Below are 20,465 nucleotides of genomic sequence, written 5' to 3' on the forward strand. Positions count from 1 at the left end.
AGACGTGAGGAGGTGCAATAGACTTAAACTATCCTCCATAAAAAAGCTTTTTCAAAATGTTTTTTCCTCTTTTGGCTTATACTTACAACATATGAAACTGTTTTGGTATGCCAGTGTAAGGTATACATATAGAAATAACTAAAGATGCTAATTTAAAATAGATTTATAAGGTTAAATGTTCTTAATTGAATAAAAAATGCCATTACTGCTGCCAGTATATATTTATCTGGATGCTAGATGTTAGTTTGGATTAGTTTTATTGCTGCTGTAAAGTTAAACTTTAATGGTACAATGCTGTTCTTCACACAAGATTGAGTATTTGGCTGTGCAGCCCAAATACTTCAACAATGTTCGTTAATGATGGCAATATTCCTAATATTCAATGTCTCTTGGGGTCTTGTCAGAGATGAGCAGGTGTTATAGTTACACTTACAAATTATATTGAAAGATTAAACATAGACACCTACATATTAACATGAAAGTGATAAGCAGTCATTGGGAATGTCTCTTATTTCTACATCAGTGGAACATGCCTTATTCTGTTGTTCAACCAAAGAAGCAGTATTGGATTGTAGGACTTTGTCACAAAAGGAAATCTATGAACTCTACCTTGTTTCAGTCACTATATAATCAGATGTTAGCATTCTACTCATAGTAGATCTTCCTTTGCTAAACTTTAACATTCATGTAATCACGTGGATGTATGCTCATATTCTTTTCTTCTATTTTACAAATAAGTAACTTACCTTGTTACTTTGTTAGTATATTTTTGTAACTAGTCAATAATATCCTTTATGAATTAGGAGTTAGTTTTTTCTTGTTCTAAAGAAAGAAAGAAACCTTGCAAGACTGAAATTTAGGGTTTAGTTTGTTTTCTGTTCTGGAGTTTCAGTAAAATATAAGAATTTCCTTATTTAAACTTGGATGAAAAATCTATTTTGTGTGTATTTAAAAGAAGTTTGCAGAGAACAAAGTAAACTCTTCAGAGGTTGTCTAGTCATTTAATATTGCAGTAATCTATGTTATTTGAATTTTTCTGAATATGTGAATTCTTGCACTTAGTCTGCAAGGAGCTGTTTTGTTTTCATACCTCTATTAGGAGCTATGACTTAAAACAAATAATTTCTAGGACTTTCAAAACTGATACTTCTGTTTTTCTTATACAACGATGTTTCTCTGTATCTAGATGGGAAAGAGGAAGTTCAGTGAATTAGAAATAATACTGATTGTCCTGTTTATTTTGGTGGTGATCGTGGCCTGTGTCCTCATTGCGCTTTTGGCAACAGGACAAACTGGACACAAAAGTACACGTAGGTATTTGTCATTGCTTCTGTAGAATCAGAAAATTGTTCCTCAGCTTGAATTGTTCAGGTTTGTTTGATAAAATAATCGTGCCATGAATCTTCAGAAACTGCTTGCTACCAATTGGCTCTGATAGGAATCATTTCAATCACTGTTGGAATTAGATTTGTCCAGAACATTGAAGTTCAAACAAAAAAAAAAAAAAAGAGCAGTAACTTTTCTCTGTTGTACTTTGCAGAAATATTGTTTTTATTGTGGCTATTGGTGTTATTATTGTGTTTTTATCATTAACCAAAGGTAAATCATAGTCACAGCTTCTTATAGATAACATGAATAATGGTGAACATAAGAAATAAGCTTCAGGGTTCTTCTGGCTCATTAAAAGCCATTAAAAAAGGAAAGAAAAAATCTCTCTTCCCCCCAAGACTGAAATTTATTTTTCTTCCATTTATTCTTTTTAATATAGGAAGAGTATAATCAATATTTATGAATATAAAGCATAGTGATGAAGAGAGCTAAGAAAGGAGGGAGACTGTTCAGGAGTAAGCCATATTGAATGGAGATAAACCTATAGCCATAAAAACCTATATTGTTTCTTTCTAATGCTTTGGTACTTCAAAAACCATTTGTCTTGCAGAGGTGCTAATACATTGAATCCTGCTTTGCGTAGGATTCCATTTTACATTTGCAACTATTTGCACATGGAGGCTGCAACAGTTCATAGGTGAAAATGGCTGAAAAATTAAAATACAAAATGAATAGTTAATAGCTAATACAAAATGAACAGTTTGATGTGTTAGTAGAACTGCCCATGTAAACTAATATCTGCATATTTCCTACCTTTTTGTAAACAAACACATCAGCAATAGTCTAGCCTCATTTGAATTGATGTTAATCATTACAAAATTTCAAGATAGTGAGGAACAACCTCAACAGTTAATAATTTAAGAGGTAATCAAAATAGTCCTCTAATTTAAATACTGATAATAACACATTATTTCTCTAACAGAATTTTCTCCAGAATGTCCAGCTATAAACTTACCAGAGAGAATTGACTGCATCCCGGATCAAGTAGCAACAAAGGTCTGACAACATTTTAGAGTGAATTAGAAAATAGGCTTTATACCATAAAGCCTCATGTTCAACTCAAAAAAAAAAAAAAAAAAAAAAAAAAAAAAAAAAGTATCTGTACTAGATCAGTGGGTTTTTGTCCTTTTTCTATCTGTGAATGCCTGATTTAAAATAATTGAAAAGAATCAAAATATAGAGACAAGCAGAAAAGTAGGACCAAATGCAGGTCTGAATGTTGAGATAACTGATTTGGATGATTTGGATGTACCTTAAGCTTCTGATTGAGACATCGGTCTTAAGATTTCATTATTTTAATAACACATGTATTAAATATTCTTGAATTTGATAATCAAAATGGAAGGACAGTCCATTTGATTCAATATCTGTGAGAAACTATCAGGTTGTGTTGTATGTTGCTATCCTATGGCTAGGCAATGTGCCTGGGCAGTGGTGAAAAAGGCTTTCACCTTGCTTGGACAAAATGTGGCGGAATAGGAGAAGAGTGGGAGAGGCTGTTTGGACCAAGGTCCAGAAACTGCTAGTGGGCCAGGGCAAATAGGGATGGGACTCAGAAAGGAAGGGAACCAAGAGGACTTGACAGAGTTAGTTACAGTTCAAAAGTTCCTGATACACTGGACTATATTAAACTCCAGGGAAAGGAGCACCCTGCAAGTACACACTGACGGCAAAGAGCTGTTTACAAATGACCTTATGTCTGCATTTTGCTTCTGCCTCATTCTCAGCCTTGTCCTGCCCCAGGCTACCTTTAGGCTATGAAAGACTGTTTGATATTGCTAAGGAACTCCTTAGAGTAAAGGGACGGGTGGACTGAACTCACAACTGTGTCTAACTTGGGGCCCAATTATAAAGCCCTGAATGATCATTTGCCTGTATGATCATTTTCACTAATGAACGGTTTCTAATCAGTTAGGTCTCTGGCCAGGGACTAGGGCTGGAGTTAGACAAAGGCAGAGAAGACAGTGGCCCTGCACAGGTAGCCACTGTAGAGGAATGGCATATCATAACCCTGCTCCAGCATTGTCCAGCTTGGAGCCCACAGAGTCAGGCTGGTTCTCAGGAAAGAGTACAAGCTTTATGCCAGTTTTTGAAGTCTGGCCTTCCCAGCTTTACTCTTTTTCTATTCCCTATCACTTCCTACACAGCCATGTCCCAGCTTACCACAACCCACATGCACAAACACAATTCAGTTGGGCTTATGCCTCTGAGAAATCAGGAAACAACTTTTGTCCAGGAGACAGAGGTTCAAACCACAGCCATGCATCAATTCTCTGGAATGAAAACTGCAGTTGGGAAACTTGTGATTTGCTTAAGTTCAAGTTAGTAGCTGTTTTGTTTTCATCATTCAACCAAAATGAATAAAAATGAATAAAAGAAGTCAGAAAATGAGCTTTTATAAGTAGAATTCCTGAGGATAGAAGCATGGGAAGAAAGTAGTTAGTTATTAACCATTCAAATGATTACTGAAGATAGAAAAGCTGAAAGAGTGTAGATACATGTTAACTATTCACTGTTGTGGCTGTAGCAAAGTGTAGCAAAGACAGTAAGAACATGCCATTGCAAAATGAACTCCTATGACTAGTGAATGCACTAGTTTTTCACTTTACTATTGAAAGGTTTATTGTTTTTTTTTTTTTTTTAATAATACCATGTTGATACAGGATTAATTGTTTGAGTTTACATAAAGGTAACATTACAGTTAAGTACATAGTCAAGCTATTATTAAAGCTATTTTAATCTGTGGTGCCAAGTTCAATGTTCAGAAGCTATCTCACAGCTTATCCCACCATAAAATGTTTCCATATATCTAAGATCATCTCTAATTCAGCTTTGGCTTTCTCTCCTTGACTTTTTTTTTTTTTTTTTTTTTTTTTTTTTTTTTTGGTATTGATATCTATTATGCTGTTTTTATAGCTTACAGAGTGCGGTGAACTTACACCTTTATCTACAGTGTATTTTTTATAACAGTTTCTCAAATACTCTTTCAGTGAACTCTGCTCCTTTCTCTGTGCTAGATATAAATGATCTTACACTTCTGTTCTGTATATATTTCTGTATGCAGCAAATGATGCTTCATGAAAATATGAATCTACAGCTTCTATTAGATCTAAGTAGAAGAATGTGGCCACAGAGAAAATTAATTGTTGAAAATATTCCAAAGAGTATTCATTAAAGGCAGCTGGAAGACATAAAAATGTATTTATGAAACTAGAATGGGGATACCTGCGCAATCAGGCTTAAGGATAATCTCTGTTTTTCCATCTATTTTATTTTATGTGGGATATTTAAATAATCATTAGTCTAGCAAAGAATAATGAAAATGACAAAATAACTCTGTAACTATGTTGTGAATGTATTCTATGTGTGAAAGAAAAGAAGGGAATAAAGCTCTAATTTCTGCAATAATTAGTCATTAATATGAAAAAGAATTTCAGAGAGAGGCAATAGGAACTTCTTACTTCTGATTTATTCTGAAATAGCTTGTAACCTAAGGAATAAGTACCTTTTCTGGTAGGAATTGGTAAGGTGGGAAGTGAACACAGGTGTTTCAGATCCCTAGTAAATATACATATCTGTGAATCGTTAGGGTAAACTGAGTCACCAGTATCTCTTCTCCAAACACAGTTTTTGTGTGAAACTTGAACAAAATGATAGGATAAATATTTTCTGATCATATCACTCTTTGATGGAGGAGAAAGAGATGTATATCTATGTGGTGAACTTGGTTTATCTTGGGGGGTTTTATAGACACTTCTGTGCTCAGTGCTGTTGCTACTGAATAGCATGCTAACGTAGGGCAGATCTCAGGTTTTTAGCTCTGCAGGTTCCATCTCTGTGCTTCCTTAGGCACTTGCATTATTTCTGGTTGGGAGCTGGCTTATCTTTGTTCTCTTCAGAGTGTAACAAAAGCATATGCACTGCTCCTACTGGACTCTGTTGCACAACCCAGAAGTCAGTGTTCTCAGGGCCAAGGTTTTCAGCAATAAGACCCAACTTTGGGCCTCCTCCAGCTATAAAAAGCTGCAATATATTTTAAAATAAACATGAGACAAACACCAGCAATATTTTACCACAGACAGATGAAGAAAGCAAAAGCTTCAATAGTTTTCTGTTAGCTAGCAGATAGAGGGAGAGATCTTGGTACCTGTGCTGGACTTGGATAGCTTAGATCATTTATGATATAGCCCTTTGTTCTTAGGGAATTTCTTTGTATCGTTATTACACTGAGTAATGTGTCATTTCTTTAATGACAGAAAATGTGCGGATACTTGAAGGGATGTAATTATCCAAATCTTGCCATCAAATTTAAAATTAATGTAAACAATGGGTGAGTAATTTGATTTCTAAGAGCAAAGCAAAGGCAATTTGGTTTACGAGACTGCCAAAATGCAGTGTACATGTTAGTGCCACTCCACTGAGGCATATGTTTTAAACAACAAATTTAATTGCTTGTTTTTTTTTAAAAAAAGTTTATTTATCTTAATTTGAGGTTATACAGAACTAATCTTAACATTTCTGATATTTGAACATTAAATTAAAATGATTACTGACACACCAGCGATGCATCAGATGATCAGTGGCACATATGTAGATGTTTATAAGCCAGTACTAAAAGCCATTGTTTTGTTTTCAGAAATAAAATTATTATTAAAAAAATAAATTACAACTATAATTTTATCAATTTTTTAGTACATGAGTTTTGATCAGACTATATTGCATCCATCATAGCTTAAATGATTTAATATTTTTTTTTTAATTTATTTCTCCTTTGGATCTTGTGGCATTAGAAAGAATGAAAGTTCAAAATTCTCCTTTTCTTTTTCAAAACTAAAATGTTTCTATTTTGAATCCTAAAAACCACTATATTTTTTATATTCTGTGCCACCAAATTGACCCGATAGATTTTTTTCAGAGAATGAATTGACTTGATTGCAAATATTATATAGGTTTCTGAAATTTGAGGTAAAATGTATCTTATGTGTATTTTAATTATTTTAGTATACAGAACTGATCTGTATAACATCAGTTTACTTGTGCCATTCATACCTTTGAATCAGAGCCTCTGCAGCCTTCGTGGCTGCTGCTGGAGTCCCCAGAGTGATACCAATGTTCCTTGGTGTTTTTTCTCTTCAAACCATGGATATAGAGTAGATGGTGCAGTGCAAACAACTCAAGCAGGTAAGTCGTAAGATAAGCTCCTAGAATTACGTAAATTGAGCTGTCCATTTCAAGATAGTAACTCTGAAACGTGTACTTTTTCCTAAGGTTTCCAAGCTACGTTAACAAGGTTGTCATCACCTTCCCTCTTTGGAAATGATATCAACACTGTCCTCCTCACAGGAGAGTATCAGACACAAAATCGCTTCCGATTCAAGGTTAGTTTTTTTCTATGCTATTTGAAGGTTCATGGTACAGGCAAGATTTTTTTTTTTTGGGGGGGGGGCTATTACTATGGAGAAATTAAATGCAATGAGGTTATAAGGAGGTGGATATCACCCACGACAGTGACAAAGCACTAGAACAGGTTGCCCAGAGAGGCTGTGGAGTTACCTTCTCTGGAGATATTCAAAACCTACCTGGATGTGATCCTGTGCAATGTGCTATAGCTGACTCTGCTTGAGCAGCGCAGTTGGACTAGATGATCTCCAGAGGTTCCTTACAACCTCAACCATTCTGTGATTCTGTGAAGTGTATCCTCATACACTTAAGAGAATACTATGTCCAACAGATCATTTATCTAACCACACAAACTAAAATAAGTGCAAAGACACAGACTGCCATCTTTTAAGCTTTTTTAGAAAGTCTAAATGCACAGTGCCCATTCATTCTCAATCTAATCAGACATAGTCAATTGAAATCCTGCTCTCTTGCTTCCAAGTCAACTTACTGCACAACACACATCACCTGGGATTCCAGAACAGTGAGGGGATGGAGCTACAGCTACATTCAGTCCCTCAGTTTTTCTTTTATGTCTCTACTATCACAAGCCATATGATCAAGGTTTAATACAGTGGGATTTATGAATGAAAAAAGCCAGTATCTATGAAAAGATTTGTTCTCATACTATTTGCCTTTTTTCCCCCTCTTCATGAGAAAATATTTTGGGATTAAATGTATTTATTACTTTTATTTATATTCTGGCCATATCTCAATTATTTTGTCAGAAAACTTTAGAACTTCCAAAACAGTTTTGTGTATGGTGATTATGCTAGATACATAGATTCTGGGCCTGAGTAGGACTTTTCCATGAGAGAATCTCCTGTTATTTTGGGTTTGTACTTGGGGCAGTGCATATGGAGCAAGGAAAACGCAGTGTTAAATATGAATATGGAAGTAGCTGGGTGATGAAAGTAAGAAGAAAGCAGTGATGAAGGCAGAGGAAGAAAATTGGGACAGGGATGGAAATATGCAATGGAACAGAAAACTGAGATTGATGCTAGAAGCAGGGCTGCCACAAGCAGGACTGCTTTTTAGGAAATCTGAAAGGCAGGCTGGATTTGGCTGTGCATGGTCAATGTCTGGACACAGAGAAAGATTAGAAGTGAAGTATTGAAGAAAGCCTGTGAAATAACTGAGAATGCAATTGTGCAGAATTCTAAATGACAGAAAAATATGAATATGAAAAACATTCTCAGATCAACAATAAGGGAAATATACTAATATATATAAGCAAAGAGCTTGGCTAGGTTTACACAGTTTGCATTCTGCTATTTATTGACTTTGGCAGATGCCTCATGAAGTTCAACAAGGGCAAGTTCAGAGTCCCGCACTTAAGGAGGAATAACTCTATGTACCAGTACAGGCAAGGGGCTGACCTGCTGGAAAGTAGCTCTCCAGAGAACGAACTGGGAGTGCAAGCAGACAACAAGTTGACTATGAGACAGCAATGTGCCCTTGTGACCAGGAAGGCCAAGGGTATCCTTGGGTTCATTAGGAAGAGTGTTGCCAGCAGGTCAAGGGAGGTGATCCTGCCCCTCCACTCAGCCCTAGTGAGGCCTCATCTCAAGTACTGTGTCCAGTTCTGGGCTCCCCAGTACAAGAGAGACATGGAGTTACTGGAGAGAGTCCAGCGTAGGGCTACGAGGATGATCAGAGGACTGGAGCACCTGTCCTATGAGGAACGGCTGCAAGAGCTGGGCCTGTTTAGCCTGGAGAAGAGAAGACTGAGGGGGGATCTTCTCAATGTGTGTAAGTACCTGGAGAGAGGGTGTCAAGCGGATGGGACTGATCTCTTTTCAGTGGTGCCATGTGACAGGACAAGAGACAATGGGCAGAAATTGAAGCACAGAAAGTTCAGCCTGAACGTGAGGGGGAATTTCTTCACTGTGAGAGTGACAGAGCACTGGAACAGGTTGCCCAGAGAGCTTGTGGAGTCTCCTTCTCTGGAGATATTCAAAACCAGCCCGGATACAATCCTGTCTAACATGCTCCAGGTGACCCTGCTTGAGCAGGGAGGTTGGACTAGATGTTCTCCAGAGGTCCCTTCCAACCTTACCCATTCTGTGATTCTGTGATTTCTGTGCAGTTCTGTGATTCTGTGATTTCTTGTGATAATGTTGTTTTGATAATGAGTGTATTTGCTAAGCCACAAATATATGATATATGACAAGTTGTTAAAAATCTAATACATTTGTTGTTTAAATGTGTGCAGATCACTGATCCTAAAACACAAAGATTTGAAGTCCCCCATGAGCACGTAGGACCTTTCAGCGGTTCTGCAGCCTCCAATTTAAAATATAAAGTTGAAGTTAATCAGAATCCGTTTGGCATCACAGTGACCAGAATAAGCAATGGAAGAGTTCTGTAAGTAATTGCTTTGTTTTTTTTTTATGAATAATGACGGTGGCATTTGTTTTCTTTGGAAGTATTTATTGCAACATAACTAAGACATATCCAAGTTGGCACATATTAGATGACCTCTTGGTCATGTAAGCTACTTCTCTTCTTTTGACTGATAATCCTTCTGAAAGGACTCTTCTGATGACTTTCAACATAAATTTTGTGATATGAAGAGCTCTGTCTTAAATGTTCTAGATCTAGTCAAACTGGCTCTATTCCCTCTTTTCCCCAGATACTAGGGAAATCTTCACAGGTACTTTTTTCCCATCAATTCTGTGAGCCTTTATTATGAGAAGAAGTCCTTCCTAGTTCTTAAAACAATATGTGAGCACTTCTGTTTGCACCTTTAGAATCTTATTTTCATAATATTTCTGAAGTTCTGACTCACTGAAATCAGGTTGCTATTCAGACGCATAATACAAGAATATTTGCTCCAAGCCAGTGATAAGCCAGTCACATAAAAATGATAATGAAGTAATTATTGAATGATTTCAATCCTTTTATTTTCTAAAAACTAAATAAATAACTCAAACCTAAACAAACAACCTAGCTCTAAGATTCATTAAAAGGGGAAAGTGTCATGAGTAACATACTTTTTAAATCAATCTATTGCCTGTCGGACTACTAGGATAAGTTGAATCAACCCTCCAAGTTTAATTACTTTTGTGCTTTATAAGTATTGTTTACTATCTTAAAAGCTTCCATAATTATTGATTTGCAGTTATAGAGTGCACAATAGATGGACTTAGTATTTAGTATTCCATGAATTGATTTAATAGGTGGATGGAAGGGAGAGTGAGTAAAATAGTTCAACAGAACCATTTTGAAACAGTGCTCTGATTGTTTCTCTTTCCTAAGGAAATTTTGTTAGACTTTCATTCAATATGATAAAAAATGGCTGCATTTTATGACTTTAAAGAAAAAAAATCTCACTAATGCTTGACACTGTCCATTTCTGGACTCTGTCCATTTCTGAAACTGAAATGTTTAAAATTGTAAAAGAAAAAAAAGGAAACACTGATAAGTTTAAGATTATTGAAAATAAATCCTTCAATAGATCAGAACTTTCTTTTCTCTCTCATTTGTCATTTCATAAGAAAAAATGTTAATTTCCACTCTACTTTTTTCTGTAAAAAAACCAAAATTCCTAGGATTTCTTACTCAGAAAAATATGTTACTTAGGAAGTACAAAGCAATTAAAGCATTCTAATTCACTTGGCTTTTTATGGAGATATTTAATTACATAGTTAAGATTAAAATAAGATAGAATGGCATCTGGTGAATGACCAAAATCTCAGCATTGTTTTGATACCCACCTAGTTTTATAGTAAGGTATGGTCTCCTCATATCAGACATTCAGTGAAGCCTTTTTGGTCACATAGGGGAACCCAGACAGGGCCAGAACCTGTATCCTTGCTGTACAAGAGTGTCTAGAGGTTGGTTCACCCCCTCAACTAGGATAGCTCTGCAGAGCTAAACAAAGAGAAGAGCAAATTAATCAGTCAGATCTTTCTCTTGCAGCAGACTGCCTCTTTCTACACCCTTCCTCTGCATCTTGTAGGTTAGGGAATCAGTCTCTCACTGCAGCTCAGCTTCAATACTGCTCAAATTTTCCTGCTGTTTCTCAAATCCTTTTTGTAGAAAAGACAAATTAAATCGTGTTTTCCTTAAATATTTAAAGCTCTCCAAATTTCCTGTTCAGAAAAGTAGTTTGTCAATAATGGAAAGGGTGGTGAAAGGTACAAAATTATCATCATAGGATTGTTCTGTTTATGCAGATACAGAAGTATCTATTTTTAACATCAGTAACGTCATGATCCTAAGAACCTTCACAGCTGCTTTATACAAAATTTACTATGGGAGATACGGTAGCCATCAAATAGGACTTGAACTATTTAAATACTGAGTATTATATTATCACTTTAATCTACCCTTGGTTTGCTCAAGGACGGAGAAACCAGCTAGTATATAGCCATGGTTTCCTCTTCCTGGTGGTTCTGCTGCACTGACTGGCCTAACAGGACTCAGAAGCAAGGACTAGGCTTGTTCATTCTCCCCTGCGAACACAAGCTGCAGCTGAGATGAAAAAGATTTGTAAAAAGTGGACTATTTTTGTGAGTTTTGCCATTCACTGAAATTTTCCATCTGCCCAATTACTATGTGTGTGGCCACCCAAAGAGCTGATTCAGTATTCAGTGCAAAAGATACAGGACAGGAAGATTTGGTGGAAAAGGGTATTAGAATATAAATTGACCACTTACACAGGAAGTGAGTGTGAGATTTACTCTGCTCTAGAACTGTCTCTCTCCATCTCCTTCTCCTCAGCTGTCAGCTGGGCCGAAATCTAAATCTGCTGTCCAGCACTGTTTCTGTCCTGCACTAATTGTCCTGCACTAATTGTAACCATCCTGAACTAATTGTTTCTACTAAGGAGTAGAAACGATTTCTGGTTTTGCGGAGATTAATCCTGCAGTAATGATTCCCTCAGAGCAAACAGCAGGGAGAGTTACTGAAATATTCAGGACTGAGAAGAGCAACATTGTCCTGTGGTAAATGATGTCTTGGTCATTGATCTTCTGTGGCTACAGTTAGAGCCATTCCTCATTTCTGCAATTCTTTTGCACTAAAGTAATTTTTAAAAATGGGTTTATTCAGTTCTTACCTGCACAGGAGGGTAAATAGGAACTCAAGGTGAGCTGCACTCCTGCTCTGTTTTGCTCAAACCTACTGAGGGTAGCACTTTTCATTGGGAAAGATATTCTCAAAGCAAAGCTACTAGCGATACAAGACTCAAAAGCTTTCTACAATAATGGCTTTGGCATTTTTGTGTTGAATAAGCCCTGCTAATGTACTACTGTATATAACCCTTGGGAGGTAACTTTGTGCAGGTGGTTTCCAGTCAGTGCTAAAGTAACTTTTTTATTGTTTAATCAGTTTTGATACTAACATAGGACCACTGCAGTATGCTGACCAGTATTTACAACTGTCAATCAAACTACCTAGCAGCAACATTTATGGTGTGGGAGAACATGTGCATAAGCAATACCAGCATGATGTTTACTGGAAAACGTGGCCCATGTTCAGCAGAGATACTGCCCCGTCTGGAGTAAGGACTTATTTTATTATGCTTTATTCTTTGGAGATGAATTCTGGAATGCAAACACACAGAGTGGCTACTTTAATAAAATCCACTGAGATTTTCCCTGAAGCCTTACCAGGCACTGCATGTGATTACTGAATGTTAGGTGTTACCGACTAAAGTTCCCTGCAGAATATCTTTTTATAAATATTTTCATATTTATGTTTATGTGAAGTATTGCCAGTCAGGTAATCATATTAATATGACAGTCTTCAGTTTCTACTGATAAACAGAATAAATAACGATGTGTCCAAATACATTGCTGTTTGCAAAATTCAGTAAATATAGTACATGCATCTTTCCTTTAATGCATCATATGTTAGAAAATAATAATAAAGTTACATTTAACAACAATTTCTTTATAAGATAAAATAGATCTGTCAGTAGACATTTTGTTTATAATCTTTCTGTCTTTTTCCAAAGTGATTTCTATGGCACATATTTTCCGATAATTATAAAAGTTGAAATATATTTACCTTTACCCAAATTTTCTTGACACTGGCACACAGAAATATTGTTCAATCATATTCTCCTAATTGCAATAACTTATTAATAGGCAATACTGAAGAAATGTAGTTTACAGTCATTTGCACCAAAGGCGAGTTACACTGATAATTGTATTTTATTTTTTGCTTTTTTTTTAATTTGTATTCCCATACACAAACTCTTTTTTGTACATTGAGGACTATAGATGATGTTACTACTATCTTTATTAGTTATTACTATCTTTATTAGTATCTTTTTGCTTGCCTAGAAACTTCCAAACAAAGGAAATACCTGTCTGTGTTCGTAAGCATCTGAATGAACTAATGTTGAAAAAAAAAAATCTGTTTTTCACTATTATCTTTGTTTAATGCAGCAGTCCGTATTCTTATTTACAAGTGAGCAACCACATGTTTTGCTAAAACAGAGGTTATGCTAACAGGATTTAGGGGAGAGCTCAGTGTTCATAATTAATATTTTGAAATAAGTTTTCTTCACAGATTTGAAACATCTTCTATGGGATTTTTCCCTGAAAGGCTTGCAACATTGGATTGATGTATAGTTGGATGATGGCTCTCTGAATGAGTTCACTGGAGAGGAAAGTGTGTCAATATTGGCCATCATTATAGGCTAGTTTGGTAAATGTAATAAGGGATCTAAAGATGCAGGCAGATACCTAAGTGAGACAGTGCTGAAATTTGTATCTTTTTAATCATAAATGTTTGTCCAGCACCCTTCAATGGCTATCCAATAGAGGCTGCAGAAAGAAAGGTCCCAATAAAGAATATTGAGTGCATCCACCAAGAGAAAAATGCAGTGCTGTTTAGACTTCAGCTGCAGGATCAATCTAACACTGCTGCTCCTCTGCATCATCCCTCAGCAGCCGAGAGACATGCTTATTTTCTGACTTTGCTGATGTGATTCCCAAAGGCACTGGCAGATGTTCTGAATCCTCTTACTCCTTGGGAAGAAGAAGTAGAAGTTAAGACAACTTCAATTATATGCTAACAGCTGTATGTGTCATTGGAATCCCCACCACCATTCTATTTTTTCATGTCTCCCTAATCTTACTTTTTCCTGTTTCCAATATGTGTTTTTTTAATTTTCTTTGGAAATATGATATCCATAGAGAAAATGATAGGAGGACCTAACTTTACATCCTCAAGCTCTAATTACTAGAAATGGCAATATATAGTATGATTTGCCCTGGTAAGATTTCATGAAACCCCGTTTTGTTTTTAGGACCAAAAGCTAAAGTAGCTCACATTTATCTCACTATAAACAAAACCCAGTATAGAAATTATCTCTTTTATTTTCTCTCTCCACTAAATGTTCATCTCATAATCTTTATCTTTGTAATAACTGGTAATGGCAATTTTATGATAGTTCTTATAAGAATGGTTTCACTGAATGTAGACTAATTTAGTTAAACTAACACTGAACTGTGAAATTATATTAATTTGGAATTGTTAAGGTTCTGCTCCTCAGTAATTTGTTCTGAGTTTTGTTTTTTTTCAGAGAAAATATAACTCTGATTCCAGATCTTATCATTTATAAGAATTTTTATTGCTAATAATGAGAGAAAAAACAATAGTAATAACATACAAGAGAAACAAGGTCCTCTTATTTATATGTTAGATGTAAAATACTATACCACTCTTAAAGATTTGTAACATATATTGTTCACTTGATGTGCATATTTATTACTCAGAAATAACATTGTAATATATGCAGACTTCCCCAAGGTTGTGATATCAATGTATTTTAAGTAACTTAAAGACATTCACATAAAGAAGAGATATAGGGAAATAAAAAACAAAACTGAGGAAAGTGTTGATTTCAATTACTCGTTATATTTTGAGAAGTTTAACTTTGCATGCGATATATTTGGAGATACCATGGAGTACACACAGTTACTAGGTTTCAAATAGCTTGCTTTTCTTTTTTTCTTTTAAGAACATGGATAACTTATATGGTGTCCAAACTTTTTTCTTGTGCTTGGAAGACAACACTGGAGCCTCTCTTGGTGTTTTTTTAATGAATAGCAATGCTATGGGTAAGAAAGTTTTCTCTGTAGCTCTAAGTGTTGCAGTTAACTAGCTTTTTAAATGGTCTGCAGGACAACTGCCATGTGATCAGATTGAGCTGATGTAAATGTCTTTTTAAAAACAAAGTCACAGATAAAATTTTAAACAAAGATGTCCTAAATATGTGATGACATTCACTGTTGCAAGTATTTACTAGTGTTTAGCATTACACTAACAGTTACTTAAGTTCTACAGTCTTAACAGTTACTGTTAAGATTGTATTGGAAACACTAGGGTCATACACCTGAATAGAGCCTACCCAAAGTATGTGCGATTTTGATCAGGTTCAGGGAAGGTTCAATATAGGACAAAAAAATCTCTTATAATGAGCAGCACTTGAAAATATATTACCTTAATTTCTCTTAGATAAGTGTACATATTTGTATGCTTAACATAAATATTAAGTGTCTTGAGACTGGAAAGTTGTACTGAAAATTTAATGAGAAGTAGCTGTGCTGTGGATTTAATGTCTCTTTGTAGCATGTGAAAGAATGTATAATATGGATATTAAAAAAGAATTTTACCTTCTACCTTCATTGCAAGTTCAAATAATTCCCTTGAGTATTTTTGTTTTACATTTTCTCCTACACAAATTCTCTTACCTTTCATATCAGTGTGACAGTTATTTTAGATTTAATTAATATTCAAAAATGATTTGTGCATTCTTTACTGACAGAGTTTGCCCTGCAGCCTGCTCCAGCAGTAACTTACAGAACAATTGGTGGAATTCTTGATTTTTATGTCTTCTTGGGAGACACTCCAGAGCGAGTAGTCCAGGAGTATCTGAAGGTACACTTCTGAACAACAGGTTGTCCAGTGAGGTTGTGCATTTTCCATCCTTCGAGATATTCAAAACCTGACTGCACACTATCCTACGCAACCTGCCAAGTTGACCTTCGGTAGGGAAATTGGCCTAGAGAGGCAGAGGTGCTTTCCAACCTCTAAAATCCTATGATTCTTGGATTTATCTAGAGAAGTTATGCATTTAGCAGATTTTATGGGGGGGGGGTTGTGCTTTGGATCTTTCTTTTTTTCTTCTTTTTATACTACCCTGTGTCTTCATTATTTTATTAACCCAAAAAAACCTCAAGATTTGTCCCTAACCTGACTGCTGCCATCAGGAATTACTACCTGAAATTAGCTGGAGAGTAGATTTGGTTAGCTGGCTTGTTTATGGGAGGCACTACTTTCACCTGAAATATTATTGCAGAGAGGATATAGCAGTTCCAGTTCCTAATTTCATCAGTATGCATGCTCTGAGTGATTTTCAGCATAGTCATCTGCTATTTGAGCTAGTGATGGGCGATGTGGAATGACATACTTGTTCACATGTTCTACAAGATTTTTTTAATTATTTATATAATAACATTATAAGGGAGAAAATGCACTTGCTAATTTGTAACAATTTTATGGTAGAAAACTATTTACTGCAGCTATTTTCCATTTGTATTTTTGAGGTCTGATGCTGTTTCAATGCCCTCTTAAAGGGAGTACGTGTAAGTTTTTAAACGATATTACATTTAGTTAAATTTCTCTCGGCAATAGACATGCCAGTAGCAATGGTAATTAACCTGGCAGTTTAAACCTTCTGTTATGTTAGTTAAATTTCTATTTTTTTTTTTAACTTTCAGCTAGTAGGATTGCCAGCATTACCTTCCTACTGGAGTCTTGGATTTCAGCTTAGTCGCTATAATTACGGATCTCTGGATGAGGTGAAAGCTGTTGTTGAGAGAAACAGAGCAATTGGACTACCTTTTGTAAGTAAAAGTTTTGATAGTGAAGACAGAACAACTGAGGAGAAATTATCATAAGATTCTGATTTTATTTACCTGCAGCTAGTTTATTTCAAATTGGTTCAAGTTAGTATAAACTGCTGATCAAGAAGTCTGTGTAGACTTCTGGTGTTAATTTCCTTATGTTTTTGAATGTTAAGCCAATTGTCATAGTGTGGGAGATTCAGGATTTTTCTCTTTAACTACAGTAGTTTTTATTGACTACACAGCTATATAAAAGGATGAATGATTTTAATTGTCATTTGCTCACTTTTTATAATAATTCTGTGGAATTATTTTTTTGGTTAAAGTTTCCAGCTATATATATTTGTTTTCTATTCTACCTGATCTCCTAAATTGTTTTAAACCTATGTTCTGTGGAAAAGGTGAGTATAGAACCATGGTTTACTTCTTGACTGGTAGGAAAAGGTAAATTCCAATAAGATTTTAAAATTAGGTGTCAGATTAGATTAATCTATTGTCTTAAAATCACAGCCATTTGCAGCTTGAAAGAGGCTGAAAAGAACTGGGGAGAAGGAAATGGTATCTGAAGAAATCATTGTTCTGCAGTGATATCTTCTGCTAGGGAGATCTGGGAACCTACAGCATTTTTCTCTTTATGGGAATAGTAGCTATTTAGAGTCATAAGCAGGTCTTCCAGAGAGAAGCAGTATTCACAGCTGGGTTGCCAAGGAAGAAGCTTTCCAAAGGGAAATTCAGAACATGAACCCAACCTTTTGACTGCCAGTCAAAAGAGCATCTCTCTAACAATTATATAAAGAGCCTAGGGAGAAAACCCCTTGAATTTTGAAATTAAGTCAATGCCTAAAATTTAACCATGTATCATTCCATAGACTTCCCTAATTTTAAGCTGGACCTTTAGAAGAAAGGTTTGGCTTTAAGAGTACAGCTCTGGAAATTATGCAACTATAAAGAAATACCAGCATATCTAGAGGTTGTTAGAAAGAATATAAATATAAGCATTTATTTGAATTCTGTTAATGGTTCAGTAGGTAAAGCACAAAAGATGTGCATTACAATTTAATGAGATGGCAAATGTTAGATTACAGCCAGGATTCATTCTCCAGAGACTGAAAAATAAAATAAGAACAAATGCTGACCTGCATTAGACCTGGAAGAAATTATTTAATGTAGGGAATATTTAGTTTAGTCAAATTTAACTTTCATTAGATATGACTGTGAACTTTCTATGAATTAGTAGAAACATTAGACTTTACAAAAACTCGCCCATTGCATTTTTGATATCTAAATAATGGATGATTATTTTGTTTCTTTAAGACTACTTGTGCTCCTCTGCTCACCTCCATTTAAATTTTGCAACATTCGTCTGAAACAATATTGACAACTATGGGTTTGCCTACATTAGTAAATAGTGCAGACCAATAAAAGCAGTTCCATAGAGCAAAATAGTTGGTGCTGAGGAACTGCAATCCACATTATTCACCTTTCTTTAGGCTTGCACTAATCTGGTCCTGTGAATCACTGAGATCAAACCATGCCTCTGCAGGCAAATTCATTTTATGCTCTCAGAAGCACTAGAAAGTTGGGAGAGCGTAGGGAACTGAATTTTTGTTTGTTTGTTTGTTTTTTTCCTAATGTGGTGACAAAATAAGACTTGTGAATAGCAGTTCTAAAATGCTCAGATACTTACATCCTGCTGACTCTGGTTAGGATGTAGCATCAGATGCACTTCTGAAAATTTTAATCTAATTCTAGCACATAGACAAGGTATGCCACAGTCAGGGCACCCACAAAGTTGTCTGATCTTTCCCTGCTGACGAGAGCAGATCCTCAATAAATTAATCCTCATACCTGATGTTTCAAAGCAGCTCTGCAGCATATGTAGCTAAGCATTTTTCATCATCTCTCAGAGTTCTTCTGTCTTGTGCTGCCAAGATGACTGTTCTTGTTTTCCATCCTCGAAATTTGTATTTGCTGATTTCTCCACATACTTCCTGAGCTCTCCCAAATGTAGTTCACAGACTGCATGATCTCCTGTCTGAAATAATGGATACTTTCATACTGTTCATAATGATCCTAACACCATACTGTCTATCTATCTGCAATTCACATCAGAGTGAATGAAAACTAGCAGAAGAAAACTATGTTGGAGTAATATGTAAAACACTTAAGTGTTGCTTCTAATGTTCCTATATAATGACATTCTTTTTCAGGATGTTCAGTACACAGATATTGACTATATGGAAGCAAGAAAAGATTTTACTTATGACAAAGTGAACTTTAAAGATCTCCCTAGTTTTGGAACTTACATGCATAACTATGGACAAAAATATGTTATCATACTGGTAAGCATTTAACAATTTCTTTTTTCCATTTTAAATAATATCATGATAATTATTTGTTATTATGATTAACATACCTCTGTGTAATTATTGCATGTATTGCCTGTCTCATGTTCAATAACAATTGGTGGAGTTCTTCTCCCCTTCTCCTCTACTCCCTTTCTCCCCTTCTCCCGTCTTACTTCCTTCTCTCTTGTAGGATGCTGCTATTAGCACAGAAACTCTGATTGATGGTACTCCCTATGAAGCTTATGAAAGGGGAGAAAGCAAGAAAGTTTGGATTAATGAATCAGATGGAGTAACACAACTCATTGGAGAGGTAATTGGATTTTTATGAAGTTGTACTCAATCTGTTGGCACTATATGTTCTCATTTAATTTGAGCCAGGATAAGATATGTTCAGTTTTGATATGACAGTTCAGTTTGATATAACAGTTCAGTTTTGACATGATCAGTTTGATATGACATGTTTCAGTATTTCTTGTATTTTGGTATTTTTTTTTTTACATTAATTAAAAAGGAAAACATATTTTTAAGGCTCAGGAGACATTTCGGCAGCCAACTTCTGGTATTTTCAATAGTGATTAGAGAGCCAATTCCCACTTTATGCTTTTGAAAATTGCCTTATAATACTTTACAAATTAAGTTGCTAATTAATTAAAAATTAATTTTTAATACTGAAAAATAATTTTGACTTAATATTGATTTCTAAGTTGAAAATTCAGAAGACAAGGCCATACTCTTTGTGCATTCTTGCTAAGTTATTATCACTCCTGACCATTTTTATATATTTATATATCTTATATATTAACACTTATCCATACTTAACATACTTAACAGTTATCCAAACTTAACATTTATCCATACTGAAAAAACAGTAATAGGAAGTTTTAATATTCAAATGTTTATCCAAAAGAATAATTCAAATAAATCTGAATCTCTAATGTAATTAACAATGTAATTAATTATTTCCTTTTGAATATTGTAGGTGTGGCCAGGAAGAACTGTATTCCCAGATTTCACCAATCCAGACTGCACCAGCTGGTGGGTAGAAGAATGCAGAATATTTTATAATAAAGTGCCATATGATGGGATCTGGATTGTAAGTAATTCAGAACTTTCAAGTTTTGCAGAAATAAGCTAATGACAAATAAGGTTTATGGCTAAATGTTTTGCTTGAATCTGCATTGAATTTGAAGAGATGTTTATTATTAAAAACCTGAGATCAATGTGGCATTTGTCTGTCTTTTCTGCAACATCGAACACACTGTGTGGGACTCTTGCCTTTCTGGTATCAAAGAGATCTTGCCTTTTGTTAGAAGTGACATTTGCTCAATGCAGTTGACTGTACTCTACACGTGCATGTGAAGAAATCTAATTTGTCTAACAGGTAACTATGAGATAAATATGTAAAGGATAGCAGGTAAAA

The 20,465-nt window shown here is 35.3% G+C and overlaps 1 protein-coding gene across 1 annotated transcript in view; it reads left to right on the top strand.

Moving 5' to 3' along the window:
* Positions 1–1,186: 1,186 nt before the first annotated feature.
* Positions 1,187–20,465, top strand: part of LOC134146984 (maltase-glucoamylase-like) — a 53,693-nt gene continuing 34,414 nt past the window's right edge. Inside the window, exons 1-12 of the mRNA XM_062587681.1 lie at positions 1,187–1,310; positions 2,312–2,385; positions 6,450–6,570; positions 6,658–6,767; positions 9,044–9,195; positions 12,166–12,337; positions 14,810–14,909; positions 15,617–15,729; positions 16,572–16,697; positions 18,908–19,039; positions 19,236–19,355; positions 20,025–20,138. Of these exons, the coding sequence (XP_062443665.1) occupies positions 1,187–1,310; positions 2,312–2,385; positions 6,450–6,570; positions 6,658–6,767; positions 9,044–9,195; positions 12,166–12,337; positions 14,810–14,909; positions 15,617–15,729; positions 16,572–16,697; positions 18,908–19,039; positions 19,236–19,355; positions 20,025–20,138 (1,458 nt within the window). The remainder of the gene's footprint in view (positions 1,311–2,311; positions 2,386–6,449; positions 6,571–6,657; positions 6,768–9,043; positions 9,196–12,165; positions 12,338–14,809; positions 14,910–15,616; positions 15,730–16,571; positions 16,698–18,907; positions 19,040–19,235; positions 19,356–20,024; positions 20,139–20,465) is intronic.

The sequence above is a fragment of the Rhea pennata genome, chromosome 14 (assembly GCF_028389875.1).
Source record: "Rhea pennata isolate bPtePen1 chromosome 14, bPtePen1.pri, whole genome shotgun sequence".
NCBI lineage: Eukaryota > Metazoa > Chordata > Aves > Rheiformes > Rheidae > Rhea > Rhea pennata.